Source organism: Dipodomys ordii, unplaced genomic scaffold (assembly GCF_000151885.1).
Source record: "Dipodomys ordii isolate 6190 unplaced genomic scaffold, Dord_2.0 Scaffold20, whole genome shotgun sequence".
NCBI classification, from domain to species: domain Eukaryota; kingdom Metazoa; phylum Chordata; class Mammalia; order Rodentia; family Heteromyidae; genus Dipodomys; species Dipodomys ordii.
The window spans coordinates 21,454,657-21,469,126 of record NW_012267236.1 but is presented as its reverse complement, the minus strand read 5'-3'; the positions used below and the strand labels follow the sequence as shown (position 1 = coordinate 21,469,126).

The 14,470-nt window shown below is 43.2% G+C and overlaps 1 protein-coding gene across 1 annotated transcript in view; it reads left to right on the top strand.

Annotated features, from left to right (window-relative positions):
* The window catches only part of Taf1b (TATA box binding protein (TBP)-associated factor, RNA polymerase I, B, 63kDa), a 63,568-nt gene extending 54,570 nt beyond the window's left edge, over positions 1-8,998 (top strand). Inside the window, exons 12-14 of the mRNA XM_013013563.1 lie at positions 4,192-4,262; positions 5,742-5,955; positions 8,571-8,998. Of these exons, the coding sequence (XP_012869017.1) occupies positions 4,192-4,262; positions 5,742-5,955; positions 8,571-8,772 (487 nt within the window). The 3' untranslated portion in view covers positions 8,773-8,998. The remainder of the gene's footprint in view (positions 1-4,191; positions 4,263-5,741; positions 5,956-8,570) is intronic.
* Positions 8,999-14,470: the final 5,472 nt, after the last annotated feature.

The window sequence follows — 14,470 nt, the reverse complement described above, 5'->3', positions numbered from 1 at the left end:
CGCTGTCCCTCAGCTCTTCAGCTCAAGGCTAGCTCTCTACCACTTGAGCCACAGCACCACTTCCGGCTTTTTTCTTTTTGTTTATGTGGTGCTGAGGAATTGAACCCAGGGCCTCGGGCATGCAAGGCAAGCGCTCTACCACTGAGCCACCTTCCCAGCCCTGCAAATTGCATTTCTGGTTAAAGATTTTTATCTGTAATATGTAAAATATTTTCAAATGTAAGAATACGACTCAGTTTTTCAAATGAACAAATAAGATAAATAGCACATAAAAAGATATCTAACCTCTTTAGTAGAAAAATGCAAATTAAAAATACAGTTAAATATTATCAGATACCAATCAGAATGGCTCATAACAAAACAGTGTACCAGATATGGGAATAGAAAATGGTATAACCATCGTGGGAAGTTTCACAGTTCTCATTCTCTAAACATAACCTAGAAAAATACCTAGCACTTCCTACTTCTAGATATTAACCCGAGTAAAGTGAAACTTGGGTTCACACAAAAATCTTTTTTTTTTTTTTCACACAAAAATCTTAACCAAAACCTGGCAGCAACCCCAGTGCTCCTCAGCTGGAGACTTGATGAGCTGTGTTACAGCCAGGCAGTGCAGTTACCTTGAGCAGTGCAAGGAACAGGCTCCTAAAGTATGAATGCCACTTACCTTAAATGCATTTTGCTAAGAGAAAGACACTGCATGGTTCCATCTTTTTTGAAATGGCTAAACTTCCCGGGACAGAAAAATAGAGCATAGTTGTCCAAGATAAAGATGAAGAGGGAGGCCAACACTGGTGCTCACGCCTGTAATCCTACCTACTCAGGAGTCTGAGATCTATGATAGCAGTTGGAAGCCAGCCACAGCAGGAAAGTCTGTGAGACCATTATCTCCACTAAAAACCACCCCAAAAAAGCCAGTAGAGTGCTACCCTTGAGCAAAAGGTCAGGGATAGCAGCCAGGCCCAGTGTTCAAGCCTCAGGAATGTCACCCAATGAATCAACAAATAAGCAATAGGGAAATAAATGGTAAAGACTAGGGAATCAGTCAGGTATCCCCTACTAGAAAATCTAAGACCTTCGTGACACCTCTGTTTCTTTAGCTTTCTGTAGTGGAAAGAGGTAGGCAAAGTAAAGCAAGGTTCTGAAGCTTTAGTTTCAGAAGAGGTGTGAAATACTTGTGCGTTATCTTAAAGCCCTTCCCATCCTCTCTGCACAGGGCCTGAGGAAAAGACTCATTAAACATAAGGTTACATGGTAAGCTGTCTTACACATTTTATTTTTTTTTTATTTTTATTTTTTTGGTCCAGTCATGGGGCCTGAACTCAGGGCCTGGGCGCCATCCCTCAGCTCTTCAGCTCAAGGCTAGCGCTCTACCACTTGAGCCACAGCGCCACTCCTGGCTTTTTTCTTTTTGCTTATGTGGTGCTGAGGAATCGAACCCAGGGCCTCAGGCATGCAAGGCAAGCTCTCTACCACTGAGCCACCTTCCCAGCCCTGTCTTATACATTTTAAATGTGGTATAACTTCCCAAAATCTACACGTATTTTTCAAGAAGACTGAATTCTATATAATACTGATGCTATCTCTACTGCTTCCTGACACCTGGAGAAATCTCATTTCTGGTCTTAACATTTTGTTTCTGTGCCGGTATTGGGGCTTGAACTCAGGGCCTGGGTGTTGTTGCTTAGCTTTTTGCTCAAGGCTAGTGCTCTACCACTTGAACCACAGCTCCACTTTCAAGTTTTTGGTAGTTTATTGGAGATAAGAGTCTCATGGGCTGGCAGCCTCCTGAATAGCTAGAGTTACGGTGTGAGCTGCCAGCACCTGGCTTTAACATTTTAAACCAATTCCAAGTAAAATGTCAGCATCTCCCTTTTATGTATGACCATGATTACACTGATTGGATTTTGTATTTTTTTAAGTCTTTGAAAAAAAATTTCAAGTGTGTGTTTGGTTTTTGTCAGTGGTGGTGGTGGTTCCAAGATTTGAACTCTGGGCCTCAAACTTGAGGCGCTAGTATTCCACCACTTGAGCTAGTCCTTTAGCCCAGCCTTTTCTAGTTATTTTGGAGATGGAGTCCTGGAGTCTTTTTCTGCTTGGCTGGATTTGAACCTCAGTCCTCCAGTTCTCCACCTCCTGGGTAGCTTGGATTACAAGCAAGAGCCACTGGCACCCTGCAAATCTCAATTATTAAATCAGTTAAAGTGATGGTTTACTATCATATGATTACTAACATTTGTATGTGAAAAAAGATATGTGTATTTGTGTACACATACGTGTATTTGTGTGTGTGTGTGTGTGTGTGTAGTTTTCTTCTAGCATTAAGAAAGAATAGTGACACTGGGCGCCAGTGGCTCACGCCTGTCATCCTAGCTACTCAGGAGGCTGAGATCTGAGGATCGCCGTTCAAAGCCAGCATAGGCAGGAAAGCCTGTGAGACTGTTATCTCCAATTAACCACCAGAAAACCAGAAGTGGCACTTGTGGCTCCAGTGGTAGAGCACTTGCTTTCAGCTGAAGAGCTCAGGGACAGCACCCAGGCCCAGAGTTCAAGCCCCATGACTGACAATAATAATAATAATGAAAAATCAACAATTGTAGCCTTCTACAATAAAATTAAAATACTGTATTTCTGACCTATTCCTTTTTTTTTTTTTTTTTGTCGGTCGTGGGGCTTGAACTCTGGGCCTGGGCGCTGTCCCTCAGCTCTTCAGCTCAAGGCGAGCCCTCTACCACTTGAGCTACAGCGCCACTTCCTGTTTTCTGGTGGTTTATTGGAGATAGGAGTCTCACGGTCTCTCCTGCCGTGCTGGCTTTGAACCGCGATCCTCAGATCTCAGCCTCCTGAGTTGCTAGGATTACAGGCATGAGCCACCAGCGCCCGGCTGACCTATTCCTTTTTATCTTTTCTAGAAAGCCCTTTTCTAGAGGTATTTCTTAAGTGTCTACTAGCCAAATGCTAAGTCATAATTATTTCTAGTAGTTGTATTAGGTTTAAAGAACATATAGACAGACAGAAATAGATACATTATTTTAATCATTCCTCACAACAGTCCTATGAAAGCAGAAGACAGGTTAGAGATGCCAAATCATTTTTTCATTTACTTACTCATCTGTTCATTTATCAACAAATATTTAAATGAGCACCCACTCTGTATTATTGCCTGCCAGCCCTGAAAACATAAAAACATTGAGCGCATCTGTGCCCTTAAGGATTTTTAGAAGTTGTCATCTGAAGTCACTAGAAATGGCCAAGCAGTTCTTCTGATGCCAGTGTTTTCTATTGCCACAGTGTTTCTCTAAACTAAAAAGTAGCTTGGGATCTAACTTATGCTTGATGATAGGTTCTAGAAGACCTCTAACTGGGGACCTGAGAATGGAAACAAGATCAAAAACCATTTTGGGGCTAGGGGTGTGGTTCAGTGGAAGAGCACTGGCCTAGTATGTCCGAGGCCCTGCATTCAGTTCTAAAGAAAGGGCGGAGGGGATGAACAGCAGCATCTGCCTGGTGATGCCCAGTGGTGGCCACTGGCAGCACAAACAATACAGATTGCTTCCTTGGCCTGATTCTAGGATTGGTCACTGCTAACACTGGGGGATGCCAGATGGAACTTAGTCTTTGCCCTCAAGCAGAGACCCTGAGGGCCATATCCACCCACCAGCCAGTACAAGGAACATCCTGACTGCTCTTTCCCCCTACAAAGGGTTAAGTCTGTGCAGAGATATTGTAAGGTGTGCTCTCTTATTCCCACCGGGATTAAGAGAGTTCCAGTCATTGAGTGCCAAGAAACTGTCAGTCACGATCTGCTTTGTGTGAGGTGTCAGTTAGAAGTGCCTGGCACTTAGTGCCGGGCCAAGTGCATTAAGGCAGAAGCAGGAGTTATGTGTTGAGTGATTTTTTCCTTTACAGGAGTAAGTAAACAGCAAGGGAAATGAATGGTGAGGGAACCCATTCCTGCTTTGTGTAATTAGTAGCTTCTGCTAGAAGATGTGGGAAGAGCACACCACACCATTGGCCGGCTCTCACCAGAGCCTCTTCAGATGGCAGCTCTGTGGACCAGTAGACCATTCCACACCAAGCTACTGGACCAGACGTTAGGAATTTCAGATGTCACTTTGGAGAAAGGCCTCCAACCTGTGTGCAGGTGCATTGTGTCCTCCCCCACACCAGCTCCTTTTCTGTCTTGCACAGGTACATGTGGAAAAGCGAAAAGCCGCTGTACTACTCACACATTGACAGATCCGTAGCTTATAAAAGAAGAGGTGAGTTGGATTCTTTCCTTGCCAATACCAGGTAGCAAAACAGTTGCAAATAGCTAAGGATCTTGACCTGGAAAGTGGTACATCAGTAAGTTCTTAACTTTTTTTTTTTTCTCTCATCCTGAGGCTTGAACTTTGGGCCTGGGCACTGTCTCTGAGCTGCTTTTGCTCAAGGTAGCACGCTACCACTTGAGCCACAGCACCACCTCTAGCTTTTTTGAGTCGTTTACTGGAGATAAAAGTCTCACAGACTTTCATGCCCAGGCTGGCTTTGAACTGCAATCCTCAGATCTTAGCCTCCTGAGTAGCTAGGATTACAGACATGAACCACTGGTACCCACCTCAGTTTTTAACTTTTTTGAAAAAATGGTTTATTTTTATTACAAAGGTGATGTACGGAGGGGTTGCAGTTACATTAAGTCAGGTAAAGAATATGTTTCTTTTTTGAACAGTGTCCCAGTTTTTCCCTCCCGTCCTCACCCACAGTTGTATAGAATTTTTAACTTGAAATGTACCAGTATGTATCCAAAGGAACATTATCTTCTGCCAGAAATCTGTGGATTTAGTTCAGGAAATTGTCTTTACTTAAAATACAAAATTCCAATCAGAATCTAAAATCCTGTGTGTCTTTTAGAACGGTCTGGAGAATTGCCCTTAGATTATCTTCTTCATTTTTTTCCTAAAATTGTGATAAGTACATACAAAATTTAGCTTTGTAGTCTTCCCCCCCACCTTTGGCATTCGTGGGGTTTTAAACTCTGGGCCTTGTGCTTGCTAGGTACTCTACCACTTCAGCTACAGCCATCCATTGTAGCCATTTTAAGCAGCTTTTGTCTGCCCCTCATCCAGTGGCAGTTTTGCCTCATGTTTCCCTCACACATTCTTATCAAAACTCAGAAAAACCACCTGAGTGTGGTTGTGCATGCTTATAATCCCAGCACTCAAAAGGCTGAAGTGAGAGCATCTCAAGTTCCAAGCCAGCAAGACCCTATCTCAAGAAACTAAAAAGGGGGCTGGGAAGGTGGCTCAGTGGTAGAGTGCTGGCCTTGCATGCCTGAGGCCCTGGGTTCGATTCCTCAGCACCACATAAGCAGAAAAAGCCAGAAGTGGCACTGTGGTTCAAGTGGTAGAGTGCTTTGATTGAGCTAAAGCGCTGAGGAACGGTGCCCAGGCCCATAGTTCAAGCCACACGACTGACAAAAAGCCAAGAGGACAACTTGGGTTGGTGCATTCCAATCAAACCCAAGGTTTTGTTTGTGGTTTAAATTTTTTGTTTTATTTCTTTTTTTTTTGGTACGTTTTTTATTGTAAAAATAGTGTACAGAGGGGTTACCGTTACATGAGCAAGGTAATGAGTACATTTCCTATCAAGCATTGTTGCCTCCTCCTTTGTTTTTCCCCTACCATCCCTTCCCTCCCATCTCCACAATTACCACCCCCCCCTTTTGTTTTATTTCTTTGCCTCTTTTCCTCCATTTCCAGAAATGGTGGAGAATCTACAAAGACAGTTTAGTACACTGGCTGATTCATCACCAACTACTGAAAAAAAGCCCCCTTCCAGCTTCCAGTTCAGCTGGACGGCGGAGGACACCTGTTTCCACGGCCATCGCCTCCAGGGCGTCCTGCTAAAGAAAGGCCAGGCCCTGGCGACCAAGAACTCATTGTATTGGCTCAGTACCCAGAAATTCTGTAAAAGGTACGTGGTTCTTTCAGAACTTGAGGAGAAAAAAAACATGATAAAAGCTCTAGTATGGGGGCTGGGAAGGTGGCTCAGTGGCAGAGCGCTTGCCTTGCATGCCTGAGGCCCTGGGTTCGATTCCTCAGCACCACATAAGCAAAAAAAACAAAAAACAAAAAGAAAAAAGTCGGAGGTGGCGCTATGGCTCAAGTGGTAGAGCGCTAGCCTTGAGCTGAAGAGCTGAGGGACAGTGCCCAGCCCCAGAGTTCAGGCTCGACAACTGGACCCCCCCAAAAAAAATCTCTAGTATGGCCTGAAGATGTATTTTGTAAGTAATGAAAACCCACATATTTAAAAGAGCCAACTAGGGTATCGGTTGGAATTAGAAGATGATGTTCTGTTTTGTTTTGGTGCTGGGTATTGAGCAGGGCCACGTGTTAAGTGATCCTCTACTAACGCCTGGAAGATGCGAAGCTCATAGTCAGAGAGTCCAAATTATACTGAGTCTTGTGTAAGAAAACTTGTGGGGAGGGGCAGCCGCAGGGGAATCAAGGAAGATGACCTCACACAGCACAAACTGCTCCCCTAGCTGCGGGGGTACAGCCAGAGAGCCTGCTGTTACCACAGACTGCTTTTTCTGAGCGAATTGCAGCTGTCATTCTCATCTGCTCCTAGTTCTTTTTTTTTTTTTTTTTTTTTGCCGGTCCTGGGGCCTGAACTCTGGGCCTGGGTGCTGTCCCTCAGCTTTTCAGCTCAAGGTTAGTGCTCTACCATTTGTGTCGTAGCCCCACTTCCAGCTTTTTCTGCTTATGTGGTGCTGAGGAATCGAACCCAGGGCCTCATGCATGCAAGGCAAGCGTTCTACCACTGAGCCACCTTCCCAGCCCTCATCTGCTCCTAGTTCTAATTCAAGTTTTTCCTTACTTGTGAGGACCTAGCACAGAGCTGATGCTCACCAAGTGTAAAGAATTTCTAAATGAAATATAGAAAGTACAGTAGGATATGGTACAATGAGGTTGTTTGCATTAAGATTTACTACTGGCTGCTGGTGGGAATGTACACTTATACAACCACTTTGGAAAGCAGTCTGGAGAGTCCTTAGAAAGCTAAAGATTGACCTCCCTTATGACCCAGTCATACCACTTCTAGGCATCTACCCTGAACAACAGGAACCAATATATAAGGACACGTGCACCTCCATGTTTATTGCAGCACTGTTCACAATAGCTAGGATATGGAAACAACCCACATGCCCCACCACAGATGAATGGATCCAAAAATTGTGGTATCGTACACAATTATGCAGCCATTAGAAAACAAAATAATGGCATTTGCAGGGAAATGGATGGAGCTAGAAGAAATCATGTTGAGCGAGATAAGCCAAGAGCAAAGAAACAAACGGTACATGGTCTCCCTGATAAGTGGATGTTAAATCCTAAATGTTAGGTGATACGACAAAATTAACAGGACTCATCTGGTCAAACCACTACTAAATATCCCCATGCTGCTGTTCATCACATGTATGGTGTATATGTGTACACCATTATATGTTATAGACGGTGATAGACAATTTGCTCCAGGAAAGTTAGAATGAGCTTGTGACTTTAAATGAGCATCATTATTCCACAATACTGTGAAATTTGGGAAATTATGTAATCACTTAATCACAATTAAAAAAAAAAAACCTCGGGGAAGGTAGGGAGGGAAGGGATGGTAGGGGGAAAACAATGGAGGGGGTAACAATGCTCAACAGGAAGTGTACTCATTACCTTACTCATGTAGCTATAACACTCTGTATAGTATCTTTACAATAAAAAATTTAAAAAGATTTACTACTGGGTGCCAGTGGCTCATGTGTATAATCCTAGCTACCCAGGAGACTATGATCCGAAGGATAAAGGTTCAAGACCGGCCCAGGTGGGAAATTCTATGAGACTCTTATCACTCTAGTTAGCCACTAACAAGCCAGAAGTACAGCTGTGGTTCATGTGGTAGAGCACCAGCCTCAGGATGGCATCCAGACTCTGAGTTCAAGCCCTATACTGGACTACCATACTTTGGGGTTACCATTATTAGTTAAGAGAATTAGCAGTTGAGAACTGAGAGAATTGATCAGATTCAGTTTACTGTTTTACAATAAATAAAATTGTTTAGCAAACTCTTATTTCTACATTGCATACAAATGTGTACATGGCATTATAAGTCTAGTGTCTTATTTTGGGTGGAAGGTTGCAGATTATTTGATTTCTTGGTTTATTTTAAAAATAAGTCCAGACTGGCTCCGTGCACAGAAACAAGAACCCAGGTTCCATCCCTAGCACCAAAAGAACCCAGGGGAAAAAGTGTAGATTCTCTCCCTGTGCACCCTTATTTGCGTTGGCCCTGGTGAGACAAAGGGCATTGGCCATGTAGGAGTCCCTCCTCGTGGGGACTCGCAGGACCTGGCTGCCCCTGCAGCTGTGTCTCCTGTACGGGTGTGGACTTTAATGGTTCTAAGTCCCCGCTAACTCACAGTACTATTTAAGACTAGCCCTCTATACTTGAAGTTGCTTGGAGGCTGCTCAAAGGCAAAGATGCATGCATCTCTCGATTACCATCTACAGATAACTTGTTCCTTTCTCTTCCTCTTCCAGTTACTGCAAACATGTGACAACCTATGAAGAGTCAAATTTTTCTCTGAGTTATCAGTTTATAATAAGTGCATTCTCCTTCTTGCTGAGAATAAAGACTTCCTTACTCCATGAAGAAGTAAGCTTAGTAGAAAAAAAACTTTTTAAAAAAAAATACAGTGAAGCAAAACAGAGCTCTTCAAGATCCAAAAGAGAGAAAAAATAATGGAAAAATGAAGTAGAACCTTCTTGGAAAAATAATGGTGATGATGATGACCAGTTGTTACATAACACTCCAGGAAAGTGTGGAAAATATAATTATTGCACATATATTTATACGTATACATGCACACACACGTATATATGAGTGTGTCAGATGTACTTATAAAAATACATGTTGTTAAAAACAGAAAATATACATTGTAAAACAAGTGATCTTTGAGTTTAAGTGGGTATTTTTTTTTTTTTTGGTTGGTCCTGGGGCCTGAACTCTGGGCTGGGCGCTGTCCCTAAGCTCTTCAGCTCAAAGCTAGCACTGTACCACTTGAGCCACAACACCACTTCCAGCTTTTTCTGCTTATGTGGTACTAAGGAATCAAACCCAGGGCCTCATGCTTTCGAGGCAAGCACTCTACCACTGAGCCACCTACCCAGCCCTAAGTGGGTATTTTTTGAAAAAATTAAATTGTACAAATGTTATCTAGAAATTTGTATTCATTCTAAAGTTAAATGTGTTTTGCTTACATGTATATATACATGTGAATAAAGTATGTCTATAAATAGTTATGCATATCTGTGTGTATACACATATATGTACATGTGTGTTTATTTTTTTTTTTTTAGGCAGGCTCTTTCTCTGTAATCCAGGCTATCCCTGATCTTGAGATCCTCCTGAATCTATCTCCTGAGTACTAGGATTATAGGTGTGGACCACTATGTGCAGTTTTAAGTTATGTATGGGGCCTGGGCGCTGTCCCTCAGCTCAAAGCTGGCACTCTACCACTTGAGCCACAGTACCTCTTCAGCTTTTCTGGTGGTTTATTGGAGGTAAGAGTCTCACCGACTTGCCTGCCCAGGCTGGCTTTGAAACGTGATCCTCATATCTCAGCCTCCTGAATAGCTAGGATTACAGGGGTGAGACACCAGTGCCTGGCAAAAAAAGAGTTTCTTTAGTCTATCAGTAGTTCTTGCAAAACAAAGAATATGAGAAGTCATTTGCAAAACAAAGAATATGAGAAGTTATTTTCAGGGGGAGAGGCCAGGTTTGAAAAAAAAAATCTCATCCAAGAAATACAAAGAGATACTATTTTCTACATCTTAGATTGGAAAAGATTTTTGCAGATTTGTGTAATACCTGGTAAGGATATTGGAAAATTAGTCCTTTCTGTTCAGATTTCACTTGTTTATGCAACGAATACTTTTCTGGGTAGCTGCTGTATTCTGGTCATGCCCTGGGTACCAGGGACAGAATTAAACAAGGTCCCTTCTCTAAGGATCATATATATTATATCTGTAATCCTATCTGCTCAGGAGGCTGAGATCTGGAGGATCATGGTTTGAAGCCAGCCCAGGAAGAACAAAATTCCATCCAAAGTAACCAGAAAAAAATCCAGGCTGGAGGTATGGTTCAAGTGGTAGAGCACCAGCCAGGCTAGCACAAGACCCCGAGTTTAAGCTCCAGTATTGGAAAAAAAAAATACAAAGAAGAAAAAAGGGACAGGAGGGTGTCCTATAAAGGGACTCTGGAGCCAGGGGCCAGCGGCTCACACCTGTAATCTAGCCTATCAGGAGGCTGAGACCTTAGGATCACGGTTCAAAACCAGCCCAGGCAGGAAAGTCTGTGAAACTCTTATCTCCAATTAACCACCAAAAAACTGCAAGTGGCACTGTGGCTCAAGTAGTAGAGGGCTCGCCTTGTGCGGAAGAGCTCAGGGACATCACCAAGGCCCAGAGTTCAAGCCCTATAACCGACAAAAAAGAAAAGGGGGGTGTGGATTTGTAGGGGATCAATTTGCATGAAGTCCAGTACAAAGATAAAGACATGTGGCCACTCAGGGAAGGTCATTCTATGCAAAAGGATTAAATGCAAAGGCCCTGTGGTCGAACATGCTTGATAGATTGAAAGAGTATTGAGTTGTTGAAAGTGTCAGGTGTGGGGCTGGGAAGGTGGCTCAGTGGTAGAGAGCTTGCCTTGCCTGCCTGAGGCCCTGGGTTCGATTCCCCAGCACCACATAAGCAAAAAGAAAAAAGCTGGAAGTGGCGCTGTGGCTCAGGTGGTAGAGTGCTAGCCTTGAGCTGAAGAGCTGAGGGACAGCGCCCAGGCCCTGAGTTCAGGCCCCACGACCGGACCCAAAAAAACAAAAAGTGTCAGGTGTGGTATTGAAGGGTGAATGGTACAGATGGCTAAAAGAAGTTGCTCTGTGAGTCAAGGCTACTGCAAGGAATTGGGCTTTTATCCCAAGTGTGTCATGGGAAGCTGTTGGGAAATTTTAAGCAAAAGTTTGAGGAAGTTCTCTTCTGCTATCTATGAGATAGTCATATGGTTTTCTTTTTTGTCAGTAAGGTAAATTACATTGAGTTTCAGATGTTAAACCAACCTTGCATTCCTAGGATAAATATCACTTTGTCCTCATCTGTTATCCATTTTATATATTCTTCATTTTGATTGAATTATCTTTGGTGTGTATATTTTATTTATTTGACAGTCATGGGTTTGAACTCTGGGCCTGGGTGCTGTCCCTCAGCTCTTCAGCTCAAGGCGAGCACTCTACCACTTGAGCCACAGCACCACTTCTGGTTTTCTGGTGGTTTATTGGAGATAAGAGTCTCACGGCCTTTCCTGGCCAGGCTGGCTTTGAACCATAATCCTCAGATCTCAGCCTCCTGAATAGCTAGGATTACAGGCGTGAGCCACTGGCGCCCAGCTGTGTGTATTTTTGAGGCATGGTCTTCCTGTGTAGCTCAGGAACCCTTAATCCTGCCTCAGCCTCATAAGTACTAGGATTACATGCATGAGCCACCTTGCCCAGATGATGCGGTGAAATTTTATGAAGAATTGTTGTGTCTGTGTTCATAGAGCATGTTCGTGGCTTTCTGTGTGGTTTCTGTGTTTTGGTATCAAGGAAGCACTGCCATCACAGAATGAGTTGTGAAACATTCCCTTCCATTTGTATTTCCCAGACGCATTTGTATGGGCTTTAGTAGTGAAGTCTATGCTGGATTAGGAAAGCTCTCCTTATCAGAAGCTTTCTTTAACTACAGATTGAAATGTATTTTTTTTTTTTTTGGTCAGTCATGGAGCTTGAACTCAGAGCCTGGGCCCTGTCCCTGAGCTTTCCTCTGCTCAAGGCTAGCACTCTACCACTTTGAGCCACAGCTCCACTAAGGGTGTTCTGGTGGGTGGTTAGAGATAAGAATCTCATGGACTTTCCTGTCCCTGCTGGCTTTGAACTGCAATCCTCAGATCTCAGCCTCTTGAATAGCTAGGATTACAGGCGTGAGCCACCGGCACCAGCTGAAATGTCTTTAAGACTGTTTTCTATTACTTCTTGAGAAAACATTTCTCTTCAGAAGATTCTGTTAGAGGTGGGCACGGGTGAATCACACCTATACTCCTAGCTACTCAGGAAGCCTGAAGACTGGTTAAAAGCCAACACAAGCAGGAAAGTCTATGAGACTCTTTATGTCCAATAACTACTACAAAGCTGGAAGAAGAGCTGAGACTCAAGTGGTAGAGGACTAGCCCTAAGCAGAAAAAGTTAAGGAACTGTGCCCAGGCCCTGAGTTCAAGCCTCAAAACCAGCACACATAAAAAAAAAAAAAAGATTCTGTTAGAAACAGGAAGCTGGGCCACAGGCTGCAAAAATAAAATTGCAAGACATACCTGACAATGGTCTTATATCTATATAAAAAGTCCCCACAACAAGAAAGCAAACAACCCAGTGAAAAATGGGTGTAAGATGTGGCCAGATACTTCACCAAAGAAGACATACAATAAGCACGTACCAGTTAGGAAGACGCTAATCACAACCAGACAGATGCCACTGCACACCAGTGTTTTCAAAAACTGAGCATAGTAAGCTAAAGATTTGGAACAAATGGGGCTCCCACTGCTGGTGCTGGCACGATGGAGTCAGCCATGTCAGAAATCAGCCTGGCACTTGCTTAGTGAAAATCATACTCACCGTCAAACGTCGCCACTCCTACTATGAGGCATTTGCTCAGGTAAACTAAGCATTTTTCCACAGCAAGACATATTCCTGGGGGCTGGGAAGGCGGCTCAGTGGTAGAGTGCTTGCCTTGCATACATGAGGCCCTGGGTTCGATTCCTCAGCACCCCACAAGCAGAGAAAGCCGGAAGTGGTGCTGTGTCTCAAGTGGTAGAGCTCTAACCTTGAGCTGAGGAGCTCAGGGACAGTGCCCAGGCCCATGAATGACACCCCCCCCTCAAAAAAAAGACATATTCCTAACTTTACTTGGAATAGCAAAAATAACTCAAGTGACCATTCGCAGGTAAAGTAATAAATTGTAGCAGCATATCTTATAATGAAATGCCACTTTCCTACAAAAAGACAGGAAATTCTCTTCTACTTTGCTGAGTGGGGAGTTTTATATATCAGAAATCAATATTGTCATGTTTGTTGTTGTTTTCCATCTGCTTTTTTTAGATCTATGAGATTATGAGATTGCATCTGTTCAGACAAAAATATCCCTGATCAAGAATAGCATCTGGGGAAGAATATAAGATTTAATAAGTTTTTATTGTGAAAATACTGTACAGAGGGGTTCACATGAGCAAGGTAATGAGTACATTTCTTATCAAGCATTGTTGCCTCCTCCTTTGTTTTTCCCCTTCCATCCCTTTCCTCCCACCTCCACAACTACATTCGATCTATGTCTCTTATAAATGAAAAATGGCTTTTAAAGATTTGAACTGAAAATCTTTTTTGGAAGATTTTCTTTTCTGTTTTTCTGTTTTTCCTTTTTGTTGTTGTTGTTGTTGTTGTTGGTTGTGGCACTTGAACTTCGAGCCTGGGCACTGTCCCTGAGCTACTCAGCTCAAAGTGAGCACTCTACCACTTGAGCCTCAGCACCACTTCCGGCTTTTTGGTGGTTAATTGGAGATAAGAGTCTCACAGATTTTCCTGCCTAGGCTGGCTTTGAACCACAATCCTCAGATCTCAGCCTCCTGAGTAGCTAGGATTACAGTTTTGAGCCACCAGCACCCAGCTTTTTGGAAGATTTTAATATTGAGATGCTGTGACACTTCAGTTGAGTGACAAATTGATGCCATTACCAGGGTGTGTTTGCTTTAATAATATTTGAACAGCTCATAACTATGAGAAAGATCAACAAGGGAAAAAGGGAAGTGGAAGAAGAGGCTTTGTATGTATGCATCTCAAGTACTATGAAGTAACAGGGAAGATTAATGAAGAAATGTTTCTCTCTGGGTGTCAGTGTTTCTGCATCTTAACACAGTATGTCACCATTGGAGAAACAGAACATTGTGTAGTGAAAAAATAGGAATAATGAGGCCAATCTGAGTTATAGAGTCTGCCTCTAAAACCCACCTGGCTGGGTGACGGTGGCGCACTCCTGTAATCCTAGCTACTCAGGAGACTGAGATCCCAGGATGGTGTTTGAAGCCAGCCCAGGCAAGGAAGTCTGTGAGACTTTTATCTTGTAAAAACTACTCAGTAAAAGCCAAGTGGTATAGCTCTAGCCTTGAGCAAAACGAGGTTAAGTGACAATACCCAGGCTCAGAGTTCAAGCCCCTGGACCGGGCAAAACAAAACAAAACAAAAACCTATAAAGTGTTTTTTGTGCTTGTGCACATGCCTGTGACTACACTAAATTCAGTCTTCTCAGCAGCTGCTTGTAGGCCATGTATTCAACTTAAATGCAAATGAGAAACTAAAGGCTAA